This window comes from Notothenia coriiceps, unplaced genomic scaffold, assembly GCF_000735185.1.
Source record: "Notothenia coriiceps isolate Sejong01 unplaced genomic scaffold, NC01 NC01_scaffold00010734, whole genome shotgun sequence".
Lineage (NCBI taxonomy): Eukaryota > Metazoa > Chordata > Actinopteri > Perciformes > Nototheniidae > Notothenia > Notothenia coriiceps.
The window spans coordinates 21,670-41,435 of NW_011343435.1; the positions used below are offsets into that span (position 1 = coordinate 21,670).

Sequence of the window (19,766 nt, forward strand, 5' to 3'; positions counted from 1 at the left end):
ACCCCTCAAATATGGGTCACACTCGGAGCGAGCAAACTTAACCTTTCGATCGTCCGTATCTTCGTCTCAAACCTACCAGTTTCACCTACTGTCTCTGCCACCTCCCTCCATGCCTGGCTCCTCCGGTTTGTATCCCGGTAGGTGAACAGGGACTGATCATAAAAAGCACCGGGTGATTCCCTACCGCTATGATTATTTTCTCCTCATTTTTTGGCATATGAGGAAATGAACTGCGGTCTGGCTCTCCCAGCATACACGCAGTTTGATTGGCTAGCGCTTGTACTGGCAGATTTGCATAAACGGGATTTGATTGGCTGACGCCTCCATCGAGGCGGCAAAAGTAGAACATTGCTCACTTTTGCAGCGAGCACCGCGAGAGAAGCTACGCTTTGCTCCCACAATGCAGTTCGGCGAATCGTGATGTCACCCCATTCAAAGTGAATGGGCAGTCAGAAGCGTTGAAGCGGCAAAGCACGCCGCCGTGTGTAGGGGCCGTTGCGGAGCGTCCACACAGCAGCGTGCGTTGACGCTTGGCGGTGGGCGTGTCTCAAGCTTGGGGAGTCAACGTGAGCAACGCGACCAACAACCAATCACATGAATCTCCCGCCCCCGACATACAAAGCAAAATGCTAGCATTCCATGCTAGCTATATATACTGTCTATGCCTGCTAGCTGTCCATTCAATGTTTAAACGAGGTACACTGGATATAAACTCCCCAAACAGGCGAAAACCTACCAGTTTCACCCACTATCTCTACCACCTCCCTCCATGCCTGGCTCCTCCGGTTTGTATCCCGGTAGATGAACAGAGACTGATCATACAGCACCTGGTGATTCACTACTCGCAGCATACACGCGGTTTGATTGGCTAGCAGTTGTACTGGCAGATTTTCATAAACGGGATTTGATTGGCTGACGCTTCCGTCGAAGCTTCAAAATGTTCAACTTTTGACGCGAGCAACGCGTGCAACGCATAGCTACGCTCCCCACAATGCAGTTTGGCGAAGCGTGACGTTACCCCATTCAAAGTGAATGGGCAGAAGCGTTGAAGCTTCAACGCACGCCGCTGTGTGGACGGGCCGTTACTGTAGTTGCGCCGTGTTTGGGGGTGCGGGTGCTAGTGGCGAGCCTTCGCAGAATGGGGTGCTGCATGCCCCTCACTTGCAAGGACGTTGATCGAAATTGCGCGATGTCTCGCTGTCTTGCAGATCCCATGCAGCAAGCAGGAAATGAACCCAGCTCACACTGTCCGCTCCTCGCAGCAGCGAGCCGCTCAACGTCCCGCCAACACGGCACCCAGACCCCACGCAGCATTCTCATCTGTTTGTCATTACTGGTGGCATTTTCTGGTTGCTAACGCCATTGTAACACATAATCACTGATGTTCCGCTGTAACGGTGGTGGACTCATCAGAACAGAGTGGGCGAGCTGACCAATCAGAGCACAGTGGGCTCATAGGGAGGGGGGGGGGGTTGGCAGGACCTCCAACAAGGCGTTTAGGACAGAGAGTGAATACACATACTTTACAGAGATGCTTTATGAGAAACCAATGTGAGTTTGGAAGATTGGGAAATATAAATCTATTCTAGTAGACCTCAACAATGGAATTATGATCAGTAGAAATGGCCATGACATGGGACCTTTAATGCAAAATGTTACTTTTATACTATATAACATAATACTATTATAACAATTTCACAAAGTTTGTCCAATACTGTATCAATTGTTTTGCACATGCATTTGTGTTTAAGAAGTTTTGTTATTTTTTGAATCATGAAGAATTGCTCATTATAAAACCTGCAATATACATTTGTACACTTCCGAGACACATTACGTTTATTGGGGTTGTAGAATATAAAACAGCACATTGGGATTTAGATAACTAATTCTCAACAATCTAGTTCCTGCTCTGACATCACACACACCCACACAAATATTTAGCTACGAGTAAATGACTAGAAAATGTCCTTCACAATGTCAAATCATTTTCATTGTTCATATTTGACAACACAACTATTGTGTATGAGGACAACACTGCTTGGAGATGGTGGGAGCAGCTCTGCAAAGCTTTTGTACCAGCATACTGGCTTATTTACTTCATCCAGTTGGAGCTTAGCCGTTATAGCGGTTTGGAGTGAATTTTATAACTGGGCTCTTTAACACCGGCTCATGAATGAATGCTGCTGATTTGACCTCCTCACTTACAGTACACTTTCTGTATCTGTAAGCAGTTACCTCTCACAGTTGTGATGACAGCCTGAGTGCTGCATGCCACACTGCCCTGTGAACGACAGCCCTGATGACGGATAACACTTTATTTATACTGACGGATAACACATGCACTGCAAAGGCACACTGACAAACATGCAAATAAACTGAATGCTACAGGCATACCAACACTTGAAATGGACTAAAAATAACCTTTTTATAATATCAAGCATTTATATGTTTGTATACTTTTTTTGTCCATTTATCCTAAAACTCTGGCTCGAACATAATTGTACATTCACGATCGAATCATTTAAAATTCACACTGTTCAACACGGTATATATCTGACACATCTAAATACACTATGTATTTTCCTTAGTGGCTAAAGGCTTACACATCCACCATATGCTTCGTCTTATGGACTTGTTTACTTCTCGTGTCTGAAACTTTTATAGTGAGGAAGTGACCGTGTGTTTTCCTCTTCTCTCCACAGGACTGAGTGGCCCTGCAGTCCTGCATCCTGACTGTCTCTGGCTCTGTTTATGTGTCTGAATGTCCACCATGACTTGGAGGAGACTTGTCTGGTGGAGCCCCTGCTGACACCCCGTCCCCACATATCCACCTCAACCGGCCCCTTTCCTGACACCTTTGTTGTACCACTTTTCTCTGGAGCCCCCCTCTCTGTCTAAGCTGTCACCATGGCTAGCCTGGTGCTCAATGAGACCGGAATGGAGGACTGCGGCATTGACGACTCCTTCAAGTACAACTTGTACTCAGTGGTCTACAGTGTGGTCTTTGTCTTGGGCCTGATCACCAACTGTGCCGCCCTCTTTGTGTTCTGCTTCCGGATGAAGATGAGTAACGAGACCACCATGTTTATGACTAATTTAGCATTATCCGACTTGGTGTTTGTCTTCACGTTGCCATTCAAGGTCTTCTACAATGTTAACCGCCATTGGCCCTTTGGAGACGGACTGTGTAAGGTATCAGGAACGGCCTTCATCACTAATATCTACGGCAGCATGCTCTTCCTCACCTGCATCAGCGTGGACCGCTTCCTGGCAATCGTCTACCCTTTCCGCTCGCGCTCCATCCGCACGCGCAGGAACGCAGCGCTGGTGTGTGCCGGCGTGTGGCTCACCATCGTCGGAGGAGGAATATCGGTGACCTTCTTCTCCACCATTAACAGCAACAACAAAGCCACCACCTGCTTCGAGGGCTTCTCCAAGAGCACCTGGAAGACCTACCTGTCCAAAATCACCATCTTCATCGAGGTGAGTCCCCAACAGTCAGACATAATACCATAAACACGAGAGATGGACCGATTGCAATATCCTCTGCCGATTCTGATTCCTGATTTTTTTAAGTTTGACCGGCTGATTTTCTTTCTTTCCAATTAATTGAGACAGCATGCACACATTTTTTTTAAACCTTTCCTTTATTCAAACATTCTGATTCAATTCATGATAAAATATGGACTATATAAATATATTTATTCTCCAGCAGACCCTTAACAAAAATATGTTTACATTTGCATCTACCCTAGCATTGCAACGGTAAAAATGTGGTTACCCACCAACAGCTGCTTGTGTGTGGCTGTTAAGTAACTGTCTGTATGTGTCTGACAAAAAAAACGCAAATATGATTTTGGTCACCGTTCATGGCCAAAAAACTGACAACTTAAAAGTTTCAATTGTCCGCTGAAGGATTTATGCATGTATGAATAGACACTATTTATACACTTTCTCTATTAAGCTAACCAGAGACAAAGCTTTAATGTTTTTCTATTTTTAAGTTAAGTTTCTTCTTTGATTCCCAGATTGTGGGCTTCCTTCTTCCCCTCCTGGCCAACTTGGTATGTTCCTCGCTTGTTCTGCGGACACTTCGGCGTCCGATGACTGTTGGCCGCGGCTGTAACAGCAAGAAACGTGTCCTGCGAATGATTTTGGTCCATCTGGGCATCTTCATCATCTGCTTCGTCCCTTATAACTCCATCCTCTTCCTGTACGCCCTGGTGCGGACCCAGGCCCTGGCTAACTGCGCTGTGGAGCGCTTCGCCCGAACTCTTTACCCCATCACTCTGTGCCTGGCCTGCCTCAACTGCTGCCTGGACCCCGTGGTCTACTACTTCACCTCGGAGAGCTTCCAGAAAAGCCTGACCATGGGAGGCAAAGGGTCCGGCTCCCGGCCCCAGAGCATCCCTCGCAGCGACACCGAGACGCTGGACGCCGCACACACTCTCCCCAGAGACACACACACGGCGGCCAGCAACGGGAAGGATTCGAAGATGTCTGAGAGTCAGTTCTGACTCAGCATGGCAGACGGAAGTTAAAAAATGGATGGTGTGGGTTTGACGGGAGCCCTGCATTTTGAAAACAAAGCGATCAGCTGTTTGGTCCTGGAAGTGACACATAACTCAGCAGATTAGTTAAGTCCTGAGGTAAATCCTGAGGTATGGCCTGGGATTTACGGATTAATCCAGCACTGGAGAGCAGAGGAATGTATCTGTGTGTGTTTATTATGAGAGAACACTACGGGGATCAGAGTCCCAGCCACACCGGGACTATTGTGCAGAGACACGCAGGGCCTCTGAGAGAGACTGCAACACATCATCACCCAGGCTTAACACACAAACACTCACAAATGCACTGGATTGTGGAGAGAATGGAGATTTCCATTAGCATTGTTGAAACATGCTGTTTAGTACTTTTGTAACACACTGAGCCCTTAAGTTGTATTGTTATAAAGTTGAAGCTTTCGCAGCACAATATATCATTTTAGACATTAATGTTGTGGCACTCTTTAGTGTGGTGAGACCCACTGTTATTGTAACACAGCAGCGCGCTGAACTACTGAGTTAAATGTGTCTCATGTTGAAGTTTGAGGCCATTAAATGTCTGTTTTGAATAACTTTCATGGCTGTATTTATTATTTCTGTCCCTAGCCCTATGCCGTTTGGTTCGGTCAAACGCATTCCGAACTGGCCTTTGTCAGCATGACTGTAGGTTTTGATTTGTCCCTGTGGAGGAGTTTTTTTTTCTACTCCATGTCTTCGTTTGCATCAAGTAACTAGAGCGGTCTTGTTCTCTAACATAGGGCGGCTCTGATCCGGTGGAGGACCTTGGCCTGTTTGCTGTGTCACAGGCCAAATGCTTATTATGACTGGAGCAATGGTCCATTGTTTGCCTCTGAATGAGCTCTCTCTGTCCTTAGACTGCAGATCTGCTCTGTAAGTCTCTTACAGTCAGCAATGTGCACACGCACTCCAAAGTACGGGCAAACACTGTTGACTAAAAAACCCCAATCATCGTGTTACGCTGCACGTAGAGCATAAACAGTAATCCAAGAGTTTGCTGAAATTGCTTTTATTTGGCTATAATACTTTCATATAAAATACCTTTATTTTGATTCAGTACATAACGCTTGTTTCAAGCAGTGCAACACTAGGACTAAGCGCAACACCAGCAGTTAAAGCAACTATTCAATCAAATCATTGTAAGGAGAAATGTTTTCGTCTACAAATCCAAGTACACTTTAGTGAACTGTGACCTGCCAATTTAGCATATTTGACCTTGATAGTCCAGGATGAAGAAAAACATCCATAGCCAATTAGCATGTAGCACCCTCCACTTGTATTTAATTCAGAGTGATGAGACAAGAGTCAGAACAAGTATTTATTTTCAAAAAGCTTTCCCCATTAGCAGCCTTAAAAAGTTGCTAACTAGCTTTGTTGTGGTCTAGCCTTTAAAGGTGACATTGCATTGAGCTACTGCAGTGGTTCTCAAACTTTTTCTGTCAGGCCCCCCCTTTGGAGAAAAAAAAAAGTCGGGCCCCCCCAACACAAATAGTCAGGCTCAGTGGCGGCGCCAGAGATTCTATTTTGGGGGTGCTGTGGGGTAGCTTGACGTTTCATAGAGGGTGCTCAAACATTTAGGGTTTCCCATTAATGTACTGGTCGCTACAGTGGAATGTTCTACTGTAACAATCCCCACACACACACACACAGTGTACCCGCGACTGTTACAATGAAGTGTGGGGATTGTTACAGTAGAACATTCCACTGTAGCGACCAGTACATTAATGGGAAACCCTAANGTGTGCCTTGGCAGTCTCAGTTGCTTGGACGAGTTGAACCTCAGCGGACGCATGATGAGCTGACAGCGACGCACGCTGACACACACCAGGAAGAAGATGGAGGCGTACATGTTGACGTACTTGAGATAGAAGCATATCATGCAGAGAGGTCGACCAAAGGGCCAGGTGTCGGTGAGGTAGTAGTAGATCCGCAGAGGCAGCGAGAGTACCTGAGAGCAGAGGGTGTCAAGATGGTCGCAGAAGAAGAACTACAACATGTAGACGACACATTTGATTTGATTCCCACTGAACCTTGGAATGCATTTTGGAAAAGCTTCTCAAAGGTTAGTAATTATTTCTTTATATCTGGAAGATACATTTCCCTTTAGTTAATTGGTAAATAAACCATCAACTGGAGGTTGTCCACAACTTTGCAAACTTGCAAAATAAATGTTTTGTCTTTTTTAAAGACCATTACATTTAGTTTAACCCTTCTTTTTATAAACAGAATACAAACAGACCCTATGACAGTTACAGTATCTTTGAAAACACGATATGGGCCACTGATTTTGATGAATTTACTGTTTATCAGATTTCACGAGACAAGAATTAGCTAGCTAGCGCAACCTGCCACGCCTCACTCCCAATCGTTTGTGTGCTGTATAGATGGAACTTTAGTTAGTGGCTGTAACTAACTCAAATTCCACCTGTCGGGAATCAGAAAACTTTGACAAAAAATGTTTATGATTGTTGATGAATACATTCAACACTAAAACATGCCCTTATATCTGTTTACACCTACATTATAGTGTGTTGTAAAATATCTTCAGTGTTATATAATCATTAGCCGCAGAACAAAGGAAATATGAATGGTAAAAAGTATTTTTTGTCAGATAAGATTAAAGATGAGACAAATTGTGGATACATATATAAATACTCTGACTGGCACAATCCAAAAAAAAACATAGAAACTTTACCTGTAGCAGGTCGGCCACAGCCAGGTTAATCATGAACACCACCCCTTTCTTGGTTTCTCTGATGTAAACCTTGAACACCCAGAGGGCCAGCACATTTCCCAGCAGGCCTGGCGCTAAGATCACACTGTACACCACCGCATACAGTTTGTGCTGGTACGTCCGGAGAGCTTCAGTGCTTGTACAGTTGTTGTTGTTGTTGGCAAAGTTCATCTTAAGCCAAGGGCTGTTCACTGTTTACTGTAAGGACAAGCTGCCTGGTGCATTCACAGGATGCTTGAATCAGAAACGATGCTTAAAGCGTGGGAACGGAGGTGTTTGAGCGCCAATGCTCTCCATTATGGCGCGTAGGGGTTCGCTCTTGTGTGAAGTATATTAATGGTCCAACACTGATAGACTCTTGATGTTTCAAACTGAAATCGACCCCAGGTACACGGCACTCTAAAAGAGAAGAAAAGAAAGGGTTACTAAATCATCCTATACCAGTATCATATTTTACATATTGCGTGAGGCATCATGTAAAAACATTTTGCCTCTCATAAACACATCTCATTTTACAGCATTGGGTCCCAACCACACTTTGGCTCGACAGGCCACCTGTTGAAACGGTGTGCAACATAAAAAGCCTTTTGTGTTTGATTGCAACTTTTGCAGTGGCGTTTACAGTAAATATGCAAACCCACAGAGAAGTTGATGCTGCTACAATGTCCCACATAGTGTTCACTATATCTACACCTGCACAACAGATTACAATGAGCCAGTGTGTAACGCCTGGAGCGAGGCGTCAGTGAAACTGGTGTGGTTAGGCAGTCACACCAACACAAACAACACTTTTTGTGTTGAATTCACAGTTTGAATAAGTGACACCTTCATGATCCTCTTTGACATGAACATTTAAATGATGATAATTCAAGTGCAATGCATTTGAAGGTAGCCTTACATCCTGAAACATTGATTTCTTCAAATGGAAATGTACAGTCATATCTGACAAGCTTTGTAGGTGTCACCCACCCACTGCTGTAAGCATGAGTAGGTCTACACAGGTTCAGGTGGGGTTTTCCCAAAAATCTTGGACTCATTAGTCATTTCTGACCTGATTTAGTTCAAACTACACAACTTCAAAACTGTCATTCCAAAATAAGAAAGAAATGTTTTTGTTTTTATTGTTCTGGTCTTTCACTTCCAAAGCTTTTTACAGAGCATTTTTAATCACAGGGAGTTTAGAGAAGCTTGTCGAGCAGCAAGGAAACAATGTGACATAAATGGTACTGATAACGCGCATACATTTGAATATCTGCCCTAAACTTTTGAGGATGTACTTAAACATCAACAAATACACAGTCAGTATGTTACTGTTTTAGTATTTTTAAGGGAAGTCACACTACAAGCTTAGTTTTCAGATCCTTTACGTCAATGTAAATAAGTAAATGGCCTGCTTTACAAATAAAATTCCCATTGTAGGGATCAGGCTCCTCTTAAGGGTCACAAGATAGATCTAAGGGTGTATCATTTATGGGAGAGGGAAGGAAAAACAATCTGCCTCATACCTTTTTAAAATAACATTTGAAGCCCAAACACTTGGGCTTTGTTATAAGAGGTCACAAGCCAAAAAACTTGCAAACCACTGGGTTTAACCTTTAACAATATTGTGTTTCATAAGCTTATACCATGTCTTCTTCACCTACGAAATGTTACTCAAGGAGACACAAAACAAACTATTAAAAGACACAAGCCAATCACAAAGAGACTCAAAACTATTAAAAACAGACACAAATCAAACACAAAACAATCAACAAAGACAACCACTTAGGGACACAAACCAACTACAAAGACACACAAAACAACTGCAAAGACACACAAAACAACTGCAAAGACACACAAAGAAACTACAAAAGCTCTCCAAACAAACTACAAAGAGATACACAACAACGACAGAGACAGAAAACAATCCCAAAGACACACAAAACAACCTTCAAACACAACACAACTTTAAAGAGAAACCAAATAGCTACAAAGACACACAAAACAGCTACAAAGAGAAACTGAAAAACTACAAACAGACACAAAACAATCGCAAAGACATACTTGTCTTTGCGATTGTTTTGTGTCTGTTTGTAGTTTTTCAGTTAATCTACAAATAGACACAAACAATCACAAAGAGACTTAAAACTATAAAAATAGACTCAAATCAACCAACACACTCAAAAAAGGGCACAAAAAAAACTACAAAAGGACACAAAACAACTACAAAAGGACTCCAAACCAACTACAAAGAGATACAAAAAAACAGAGACACCAACCAATTAGAAAAACAACTACAAAAAGTCAAGACTGTGTTTTCTTGCCTTGTAGGAGAGGTGGTGGCCCTGTCTGTCCACAGGGGCCAATGATCGCATGATATGCTGATGGCTTTACAAAGTTGAATAACTTCCAAAAACTGAGCAGAGTGAAATGTCCTCATAATTGTACTTAAGTACTTCCTAGGGTCGAGGTTACCAAGATGAAGAATTTAGAATTTCTAAAGATATAAACTAGCCTCTTCTCCCTGAGGGCTTTTATACTACTTCACAGCACTGAGGAACATGTCCCAGTGGACGCTCAGCTATGGCAAGCCATTTGCCTTCAAGCCTCACTGACCTTTGACCTATGTGTGAATCCCCTGTCCTTACCCTCACCCTGTACGTACAAAGTCCTTCTCTCATTGGTAGTGTGTTAAGATGAATCAGGCATTTTATTTCCTTCTTTGGGCTTATTGTGGTGTTGTCATGGTGTCATGGTCATCTCTGGATCTTGTTGAGCTATATTATTGTTTTTCGTCCAAGAGTTGCACTCCTACCTTAGGATTCAGAAGTTGTTTTCGTCAGATCTTGCCAATGGAAAGGCATGGGTCCATCCTCCGTGATTCACCCCTTTGTGGGCTTTTGGTGCCTTGTAGCTTTTCCGCTCTGATATGACATCTTGCCTCGTTGATCAGCACCAAGGTCCCTCCACGTGTTGCTGAATCAACACACAAAACATGTCATGATCCCTATAAAGGAACAGCCTGACACTGCCTGACACTGGCCTGCAAACACACATTCACACCCTCAACATAACACACATTCCTCAGGTTGGGGAAACATGCGAGGGTCCCCCATGAGGCATGACTCCACTCTGAAGGCATCCAGCTGCTACAGCCTCTCACACAAACGCTGTTTTTTAGTTTTAAAGAAATAGACAATGAATATCTCACCTCTGTCTTCAGGCTCGAGGCTGCGTCACATCAAACTGCAGGAGGGTGAAGCATCAGTCATTACATCCCCCTTCCTCCTCCCCCCTTCTAACACTATATTCTTTCTGTCCCGCCTTTTCTTTTCTCTCACGCTAATCACGTTTTCTGCTCCTCCTATCCAATTTCTACTCAGTTTTTTCGTCTGTATTCAGAAGTTATTTCCTGCTTTGTTCTCATGTCCCGTCTGTACCTCTCTCTCTGTCTGTGTCCCTGCTGTACTGGGGGTTTCATCACACACAGGGCTTCCTGTGAGTGTGGGGGTGTGGTTTACAATAATTTTGACACCATTACTTCTGCTATTATGGTAACTTTTCCTTTTGTGAAGAACATTTTCAAGCCATGCATTTCCTTTTGATGACGGATGAAAAGATTGTTATATAACATGACTGAGTATCAACACTTAAAATAGACACAGACTTTTTGGGGGGGCCTTTTTAAGCTGTTTCTGGTGTCTTTCTCTTAGATATATCCCAATACATTATCTTCATTATTTTATACAATATAAACAGTTCCTGGCGTAACATATTTTGGTTGTGTGAATCAGACAACTGGCATTTCTTTCGAGATGGGTTGCATTCATCTGCCAGAGAGGGGGGTAGCATCAGACTTGATTCTAGCAGATGCAATAGGAGCTGCGGGTGTGGGGACGGGGTGACTTTTCAGGTTAGAAGCCGACCTCAGAGCCTGGCAGTTACTCGCTTTCGAAACCGCTGCAACTGCCTTCACCCACTTTGCATCGTGAGAGGAAGTTCAGGCAAAATGAGTTGGCACCTGTTTATGTAAGCCCATACGGAAACACCAGATACAATGAGATAAGAAAAGATAGGCGCTTTTTATTTACAAAACAAGCATATGCAATTGACATACAGCCTTGACATTGAGGGAATAGCTTATTTGAAGTTGTTGCATTTTGACAGAAGACAGGCAACACGCTGTAGCTTATATACACTGGGGCAACGTTGATCATATTTCATCAGATATTGTGTGAAGGGTCATTATGAAGCACACTGATCTTCATGGTTTGTTTGTCCTCAAAACCATGTCCTCCGGGAGGTTCTTCACACCGAGGTCAAGGCTTTTCTGGTCAGTTTGTGTTCAGACAGCGGAGATACGGGAAATTATCCTACACCCGACTTGGATCTTGTCAGTCTGTTAAAAGTTCAACATGATCTGTCTCCGTTGTGTCATTCCTTCAGTGAAATGACTTTTAACACTTTCTCTATCTCCCATGTCCATAATGCATTATAAACCAACTTATAAAGAGGTATAATCTGCTTATAGCATTGTATGATTATTGTTTTAAGCACACATAGATACTTTACAACAACAACAATAACACATTTTAAAACATTTTATAATTTTGAAGACTTATAAGGTCAAGTAACTTAGTACTTCATAGTTGCTTGTCACTGTTTCTTGCAAGGATCATATTGTATTATAATTATCATAGTTGTAATACATTACATTATTTTTTACAATGTATTGTAATCACTGTTATAAGGAATTATAATGTGACTCCATGTGCTCTTTTAGTGCATTACAGAATTTCTGATGTATAGGCAGATATAATGATCATTGTTTGCTTTAAGTTAAGTATTTAAAAAAACACAGTCATTTATGTTGAAACCTGAAACCTTTTGAAAAATGATGCACATTTACATTTAACTAATGTAATTCCCATCAAATACTCACATCAAACACCAAATTCACTCATTAACACATTATATACAGCCACAGTTAAATAATACATTGTTTCAGGTAGCATCGGATGTTTTGAGCCCACTGTTGGATTTCTGTTATGACTTATTAAAGACATAAATTAGTTTCACAAACGTAATGCTATGTTTCACTTTGAGCACTTGGCACGTGGTAACAGCTTGTGTTGTTATATTTCTATGTATACCCCAAGAGTTTCCAAATGTACTTTTAAGCAACATATGTTCACTTAGAGTTACTATCAATAGCATTGTAATGCATTAAAAGAGAGATTATAATGCCTATAATATAAATATTAATATTACAACTATGATAATTATAGAATAACTATGACCCTTGTAACCAAATAACAGTTATGAAGTATTGTGATACTTTATAAGTAATTATAAAATCCTTTATAATGTGTTATGATGAATATTATAAAGCATTATCAATGTGCTTATTACAATTATAAGGTGCTGTAATCATAATGCTCTAAATCTGTTTAAAAATGCATTTTATTCATGGAAAGTTACCAAAAAACCTACTATCTTTGAATAATGCTACTCCCTCTCTGAGCAGCTACTCTCCATGCTCAGCAGTCTCTCCGGTGCGGGGCGCGCGGTGGGGGAGCTGATGGGGGAGGAGAGCAGCGAGGCGGTGAAGGAGGAGCTGCGCCTGGTGAGGTGCAGCCTGAACTCGGCCGTTAGAAAGTAATAAAGCAGAGGGTTGAGGCAGCAGCTCAGGCTGGCCAGGCACAGAGACACCGGGTGGAACTGACTCACCGCCAGCCGGGTCGCACAGTGGGTCACTATGTCCTGCGACACCAGCAGGTAGAGCAGGAAGTTGAGGTGGTAGGGGGCGAAGCAGAACAGGAAGAGCGCAGAGCAGCTCAGCACCATCTGGAGAGCGCGCCGCTTCTCCGCCTTCGACAGCTTTTCATGAGAGGTATCCGTTGGACAGTCGGAGATGAAGGACTGGAGTCGGCTGCGTGCCGTGGAGTTGAGCCCGGTCAGGTTCTGCTGATCCTGGGTGTGTTGTTGGAAGAGAGACCGGGCTATTCGAATGGAGCTGAAGCAGATGCAGGTCAAAGGGATGATGAACCCAAAAAGCTCAGCGAGGCCCATCATGGCGATGGCCAGGTACGGGGACAGGCGACGCATGGGCAGGTCTTTAAAACAGCCCAATTTGGTAGGGATGGAGCCTCTGCTGAGATTGATGTAAACGGAGGGATGCTGGGTAGAAGTGTCAGACAGAGAGTACGACATGTTGTAGACTGTCTGTGTGCTGATGGCGTGGCTGGAGGAGCTGCTGCTACGCATCAGGATGAAAGGCGAGCAGGCCAGGCCGACCACCACCCAGACTATGAGGCTGATCAACAGGTCATAGCGCCGCCTCCAACTGCGGGCGGAGAACGGGTTGAGAAGGAAGACACACCTCTGCATGCTGATACACACCTGGAAACAAAAAGAAGATGACATAAAAAACACATTTAGAGCCACAGAAAGTAAATGTGTTACTGAAAACTGAAAAAAGGAGAGTCACTGGCTCATCTTGACTCACTCTTTTTCGGTTTACATTTGCAGAAGTTGTGGAAAGTATCTGGTACAAGCTGAGCCCAGACTATAAGGCAGTTTAAACAGTGCAGACACTGATCAGAGTCAGAGAGCCTTCTCTAGGGTGCAAGAGGAGGTCCTGCATTAACCTAGCGTTTCTATACAGCCATGCTATAGCTAATAGCAACGGCAACTTTATACTGATGATTCGGTTAATTTAAATGAAAGTCTGGAAAAGTGGGAAGTATTCAGCGAGTGTCACATTGAATATGGTCAAAGCAGTTTTTACACTCACTGAGATGACAATTGAAGGTGTGAGACTCCAATGACTTCCTGTCATGACACTTGATATTTCACATTTCTTGTTCTCATGAATTAACAAGATACCTCAAAACCCCAAGAGAAGCTTTAGCATTGCCTCAAGAGTCCAGTTTTGTTTTGGATGGGGTTTGACCTATTTGGAGATACTCGTGTTTTTATTTTTTAGTAATATAGTTGTTTTTGCAGGTGATAGCTTCTTGCAGGATTTTCAGATAGTTGAATCAGAAAACAAATTCTGAGAGTTCGAGATATTCATCTTGCTATTGATGAAAAACAAAAGTAGAAGTATTATCGGATAATAGGGTAATCCTAAAAAAAAAACTGGAAAATCTTACATGTCACGTTAGACGCTCTTATCAAAGCAACTTACATACACTGGGCAATCTCCGCCCAAGGACACAGTGACGTGTCAGTGGGGATTGAGCCAGTGCTCTCATAGTCCAAAGATCAGCGCACTATCCAACTGAGCCACAGCCTCCCTTAGTGCAATGCTAGTATCCTTGCACTACTCAATGATAACTTTCACTTTTACTCTTGCTTACCAGGAACACTATAGCGGCATACATGTTGAGGTACTTGAGGTAGAAGCAGAATAAGCAGACGCCTCGTCCAAAAGGCCAGGTGTGTGTGAAGTAATAATAAATCCTGAGGGGGAGAGAGAGGATGTGGGCCAGGTCGGCCAGCGACAGGTTAATCATGAAGATCACCGCCTTGGTCTTCTTACTGTGGAGCAACATGCAGGAGAGTTAGCCATGACCAGAGCCTGTTTGAGGCTCAATATGTGTGTGTGTGTGTGTGTGTGTGTGTGTGTGTGTGTGTGTGTGTGTGTGTGTGTGTGTGTGTGTGTGTGTGTGTGTGTGTGTGTGTGTGTGTGTGTGTGCCTACCTAATGTGTCTGCAGAGGACCCAGAGGGCGGTGGTGTTGAGCAACAGGCCGGGGATGAAGAGCAGCAGGTAGAAGTAGGTGTACATGGTGTCCATGCGTTCTTCCCAGTTGGTCATGTTGTGTCCACATAGTGAGGAGGAGTCGTTCAGGTCAGTCATTTTATCTCTCACACACACTGGTGTCAAAAACTTTTCTTCCAATCAATCCTTCATCCTATCACCAATGAACACCTGATAGACAAATAGCAGAGTCGACAGGTCATGGTATTGATAGTATTCACATTATTTTCTAACCTAACAGTTTGAAAGAAATCTCAATGGTACCATTTCTTGATTAGAAACACTTTATAAAGACTTCATATGTTGACAAATTGTCCTAATTACCTTCGACTTAAAGGATATTGGTTTTACATTTGCTTGGTTTGTTTGCTTTTGAGCAGAATTACGTAAAACTACTGACCTGATTTTCATGAAACTTAGTGGAAGGCTGTAGGCCCTAACCCTAACCCTAACCCTAACCAATAAAACGGTGTAGTGGATCAGAATCACGGGGCAGTTCTTTTTCACTAATGGAAACAGACTTGGTGGTGGTCTGTACATTCTGCTGACCGCCATCTTTATCTATAAATAATTTGTAAACTACAGGTTGCCAAGTTGTAAAGAAAAAAGTCTGGTATTTGTGGCTTGTCAGAGGAACAGAATCATTTCGACCCAACCCAACCCTAAGGTCAGTCACTGTTTCCCATTTATCACAGTTTCATCTTCAGTTAGTCAGGAAGACCCTCCCAATTAACTGTTAGGTCACATCTGGAGCCCGTTCCTTTTTTTAAGCAACTGATTCTCAAATGCAGACAGAAGGTATGCGGGGTCATGTCTGCAGTTTCATTTGTGAGGATGCCATAAATAAAGGGGTGGTTATGGGTTTCACTTTCTAAAAGGCCATCACTCTATTGTTAAATATACAGTTATACTCATATACTGTATATAACTCATATACATACTTACATACTGTTAGATATACTACTAAGACATAGTAAAGGGGTTTTCCAACTATCCACCATAGGTGCAGTTTCAAATATTAAAGTATTTTGGCCATTATGTTGGGGTCGAACAGTGCATTGGAATGGGCATCCTTTTAAAATAAAGAGCTACAAACTAAAAGCATGTAGTCCTATTAATGGATGATAAACAGCAGCCAAGTGATGGCTCATAGCTGAATGTTTTTTCAAATATTAATACTAATTCTTTATAATATAAATACGTCAAATTCCTGTATTCACAAATGTAACAGAACATTTACCTTGTTTTTATATAGCTAAATGGTGGCTTTATGCCAGATTAACCAGGGTTATTAATCATACTGATACAGAGTGCAATAAATCAGAGATGTCTCTGTCTGGCCTAAGATTGCAGCAGGAAATGTGTGGAAGCAGGACGAAGCATTTACTGCTTATCATCACTGAACCATCGCCCTTCCTTCTGCCATCAAGACGACGCCACACCCTTCCTCTGCCGGCCCCAGAGGGGGAAGAGAGAAACAGCGACAGTTTTTTTTCTGCTTTACTGTTACTTTCACAACTTATCACTTCTTGACTCCTATTGGGTGATGGTGCTAACAGTCTGCAGCAGTCAGCCAATAGATGCCCTCACACCACCTGTACAGTTATGAGTTACACAAAGCACACCCTCAGATCTGAAGTAAAGGAAGTAGCATGCAGGATTTTAAGGATTTTAAGGGGATCAATTGGGGATTTGCATTTTCTCTACATTGCTGTGCAAGAAACGTTGTCCGATTTAAAGCACATTTTATATATTTCTCAAATTTGTGTCATGTTTGGTCTTAAAATCCCGGATGACACTTAAAATAGTGCTGATGTAATATATAGTTACCACAAAAGAGAAAACATACAGGTATCTTATTTCAACATTTTACACCTAAATGCACAAATGCACTAACTTAAACTATGAGCATTCAATACCAACTCTCCTATCATCAGCAGAATGTGAAGCATGGTTTTAAAACAACAAACACAGGCAAAGCACAGCAGCATGACTTTTTCTCTAAGCACAAACTCTGATTACCTTCTCTGTCGTCACCTTAAAGGATCAGCGTGGACGGAGATGAGAGGTCAGATTCAGGAGCGACTGCCAGCGACCGCATGCTCCAGCAGCTTCACACTTCACTGTAAACAGCAGACTGACGCACTGCCTCTCCCTCGGAGCTGTTCAGCAGCAAACCTTCCTGTCACACCACAGCAGCAGAGACCTTTGCATGTGAGCACGTCTGCGTTAACTTGCCAACGCTGTGGGTTTTTTCTCAGATATGTTGAGGCACGAGGCTGTGAACTCTGGTCTGTTCCCTGTCTCTTAGTTAGGTTATAAGGGGAAGCTCTGACCTCACGCTACCGTCTGTGACATCACTCGGCCCCCAGCAACTTGAGACACACACACTATTGGGCACACAGTGAGATGGTGGTGGAGTGTGTGGTGCAGAATGCAAAACATGGCAGATGTTAGTTCTTCTTCCCTCTGTATGTCGAGCGTGGGAGGGCATGCAGTTCGTGTCTAACCGTCTAAACACTTTCTATTTCTCTCAGTGATGTTTGCAGATAATAATGCAATAGTCCTCTTCCCTTATCAGATTCTACACTTCCTTTTTTTAAATGGTGGTGCTTCAAAGCATTCATTTTGTAAAGTAGATTCAATTCAAGATTAAGAAGCTTCATTGTCATATGCACAGTAGCTACAGTGTAGAATTGGCATTGCAAATCTGAAGTACCAAGCTCCTGCAACATGGCAACATAGTTAAATAGGACATAAAACAGATTATAAAATAAAAATAAAGAAAAGGAAACAGTAAAATAGATTAGAATAAAATATTGCATTATGTTGCAGACCAATGTGCATGTAATGCAGATGAAGTAAACTATATATGTGTCAGGAAAATAAATAAATATATGCTAAATATTGCAGAGAATGTTGTAGGTGACCTAGTAAATGCAGGAGTATATGTGTGTATTGTAGATTTTGTATACATTAGTATTAGTACCTTTGGTCCTGTGACCCTTTGAACTTGTTTTTTCAACCATGGTTTTAAGTTGTGTGGCATCTATTTTCTCCGGATGTCAACCCATAGTTCAACCGAACAGCAGCGGTTTCATCCATCCTGTTAGTGTCACATCATGCTGTACATGTGAAGTCACACCCAGAGAAAATGTCTTGCTCAGAGCTTCCTAGGTATGTGCCAGACATACAGGTGCTGCTTTTGGATCTTCCTGCGCTGCTACTGTGTGGTTTCCACTCCACACACAGTTCAATATTAAAGAGCCAGGGCTGGCAGATGAAAAAAAAACATCACGGTTAACGATTTGTGGCGGCAATCACAGGATGGTCACTGTTCCAAGTCTCCGCACCTACCAAGATATAGGTATAGTTGACAGATAGAAGTACCATTTTACCTGCTGGGCACTGCCGAGGTGTCAATGAGCAAGGCACAGAACCCCCCACCTCCCTAGGCGCATGACTAAAGCAGCCTGTTCAATCTGACACCTCTCAATTAATACATGCATTTATGAATGTGTGTGTATTTCGGGCCTAATGTGTTTATTTAAATGTTTCGGTCCAATTCCAAACCGCTCCCTACACCCTACCCCTGCACACTACCTCACCACATTAGGTGCCGTTCCAATCCAACAAGTGTGGAGGGGAAGCAATGGGTAGTGGGTTATCAAATCCTCCAAAAACGAGTCTGCATCGCACCTGATGCTGTTTACAGATAGTTCCGGGGAAACATTAGGGCTACTGGTAAACTATGCAAAACAAGATAGACAATTCATATCGTCAAACAGATATTAACAACTTGATGTTACCTAATTTTGTTACCTCTTTGTATTTACCTAGGATCATACGTGTGTACTGTAGAAAATTGTTAACATGTCAATTTGATTCTGATACTGTTGCAAAAACCAAGCAGCTTATAAACATCCGATTTTAAAACAAAAAAGGTTTACAAAAAAAGAAACGCTATTAAAGATTTTTTGAGTTTTATTTTAGTTGTCACGTATTATTGCGGATTTGAAAAATGTTTTACGAAAAGTTTCCTGTTTCTGCCGGAGAGAGGGGAGTTTGTTCCAAAGCTTGTCGCTGTATTTAAACCCTCCACCTGACTCTCACGGAGTGGGTAGGGTTTGGTTTGGAATTGGGCCTTCTACTTCTTCCTTTATTCTATTCTGGTGTTTTCACTTTTATATGTGCTCTGGCCACTAGAGGTCAGAGGAGGCCTATATTCTTTTTTCACTCTTCCTTCAGTATTGGACACACGTCTTCTGTTGCAATATTTCAGCACATTCTTTACATGAACCACTCGAGGGGTAAAGGCTAGATCTTGCACACTTTTCTACACTCCCACTCTTGTTGTCCTCTCTGCTACCCTTGACCCCAAATCCCAGAAGACTCCATCTACTGTTGTCTCCCTGCTGCGTGATGCACATGTTCACATCACTCAAACTGAGAGAGGCCTGCGGGATTTATTTTCTCTCTTCAGTCTCTCTCTTGCAAATCCCTGCTTAAGGTATAGAGCCTTATGGCTGTCCCATGTAAGGCCATGCATCTCTGACTCTGCATAGCTCTTTGAAAGAATGGATAAACATCTTGTACTAACATCATGTACTAACATTATGTCATCTGATGTACGCAGGACCCAGATGCTGGTCCTTACAGTAGCTCAGTGGTTCTCAAAGTGGGGGGCGCGCCCCCCCCCCAGGGGGGCGCAGAGGCATGACA

General features: G+C 42.8%; 3 protein-coding genes across 5 annotated transcripts in view; 1 reads left to right on the forward strand and 2 right to left on the reverse strand.

Annotated features, from left to right (window-relative positions):
- lpar4 (lysophosphatidic acid receptor 4) overlaps window positions 1–5,101 on the forward strand; it is an 8,808-nt gene extending 3,707 nt beyond the window's left edge. For all 3 annotated transcript variants that reach the window (XM_010771956.1, XM_010771957.1, XM_010771958.1), the window contains exons 2-3: window positions 2,703–3,483; window positions 4,029–5,101. In XM_010771956.1, coding sequence (XP_010770258.1) covers window positions 2,908–3,483; window positions 4,029–4,517 — 1,065 coding nt within the window. In that variant the 5' untranslated portion in view covers window positions 2,703–2,907 and the 3' untranslated portion in view covers window positions 4,518–5,101. The remainder of the gene's footprint in view (window positions 1–2,702; window positions 3,484–4,028) is intronic.
- LOC104946188 (probable G-protein coupled receptor 174) lies at window positions 4,773–10,725 on the reverse strand. The gene is made up of 5 exons (XM_010771967.1): window positions 10,490–10,725; window positions 10,094–10,254; window positions 7,261–7,698; window positions 6,311–6,513; window positions 4,773–4,830 (listed from the first exon to the last, which is right to left on the reverse strand). Exons 3-5 carry the CDS (start codon window positions 7,468–7,470, stop codon window positions 4,773–4,775), a joined length of 471 nt encoding a protein of 156 aa, XP_010770269.1. The 5' UTR covers window positions 7,471–7,698; window positions 10,094–10,254; window positions 10,490–10,725.
- Window positions 10,726–11,358: 633 nt separating this feature from the next.
- On the reverse strand, window positions 11,359–17,463 carry p2ry10 (P2Y receptor family member 10). Its single transcript, XM_010771959.1, has 4 exons — window positions 17,067–17,463; window positions 14,986–15,215; window positions 14,643–14,823; window positions 11,359–13,680 (listed from the first exon to the last, which is right to left on the reverse strand). The coding sequence occupies exons 2-4, from the start codon at window positions 15,141–15,143 to the stop codon at window positions 12,787–12,789; spliced, it is 1,233 nt and encodes a 410-aa protein (XP_010770261.1). The 5' UTR covers window positions 15,144–15,215; window positions 17,067–17,463; the 3' UTR covers window positions 11,359–12,786.
- Window positions 17,464–19,766: the final 2,303 nt, after the last annotated feature.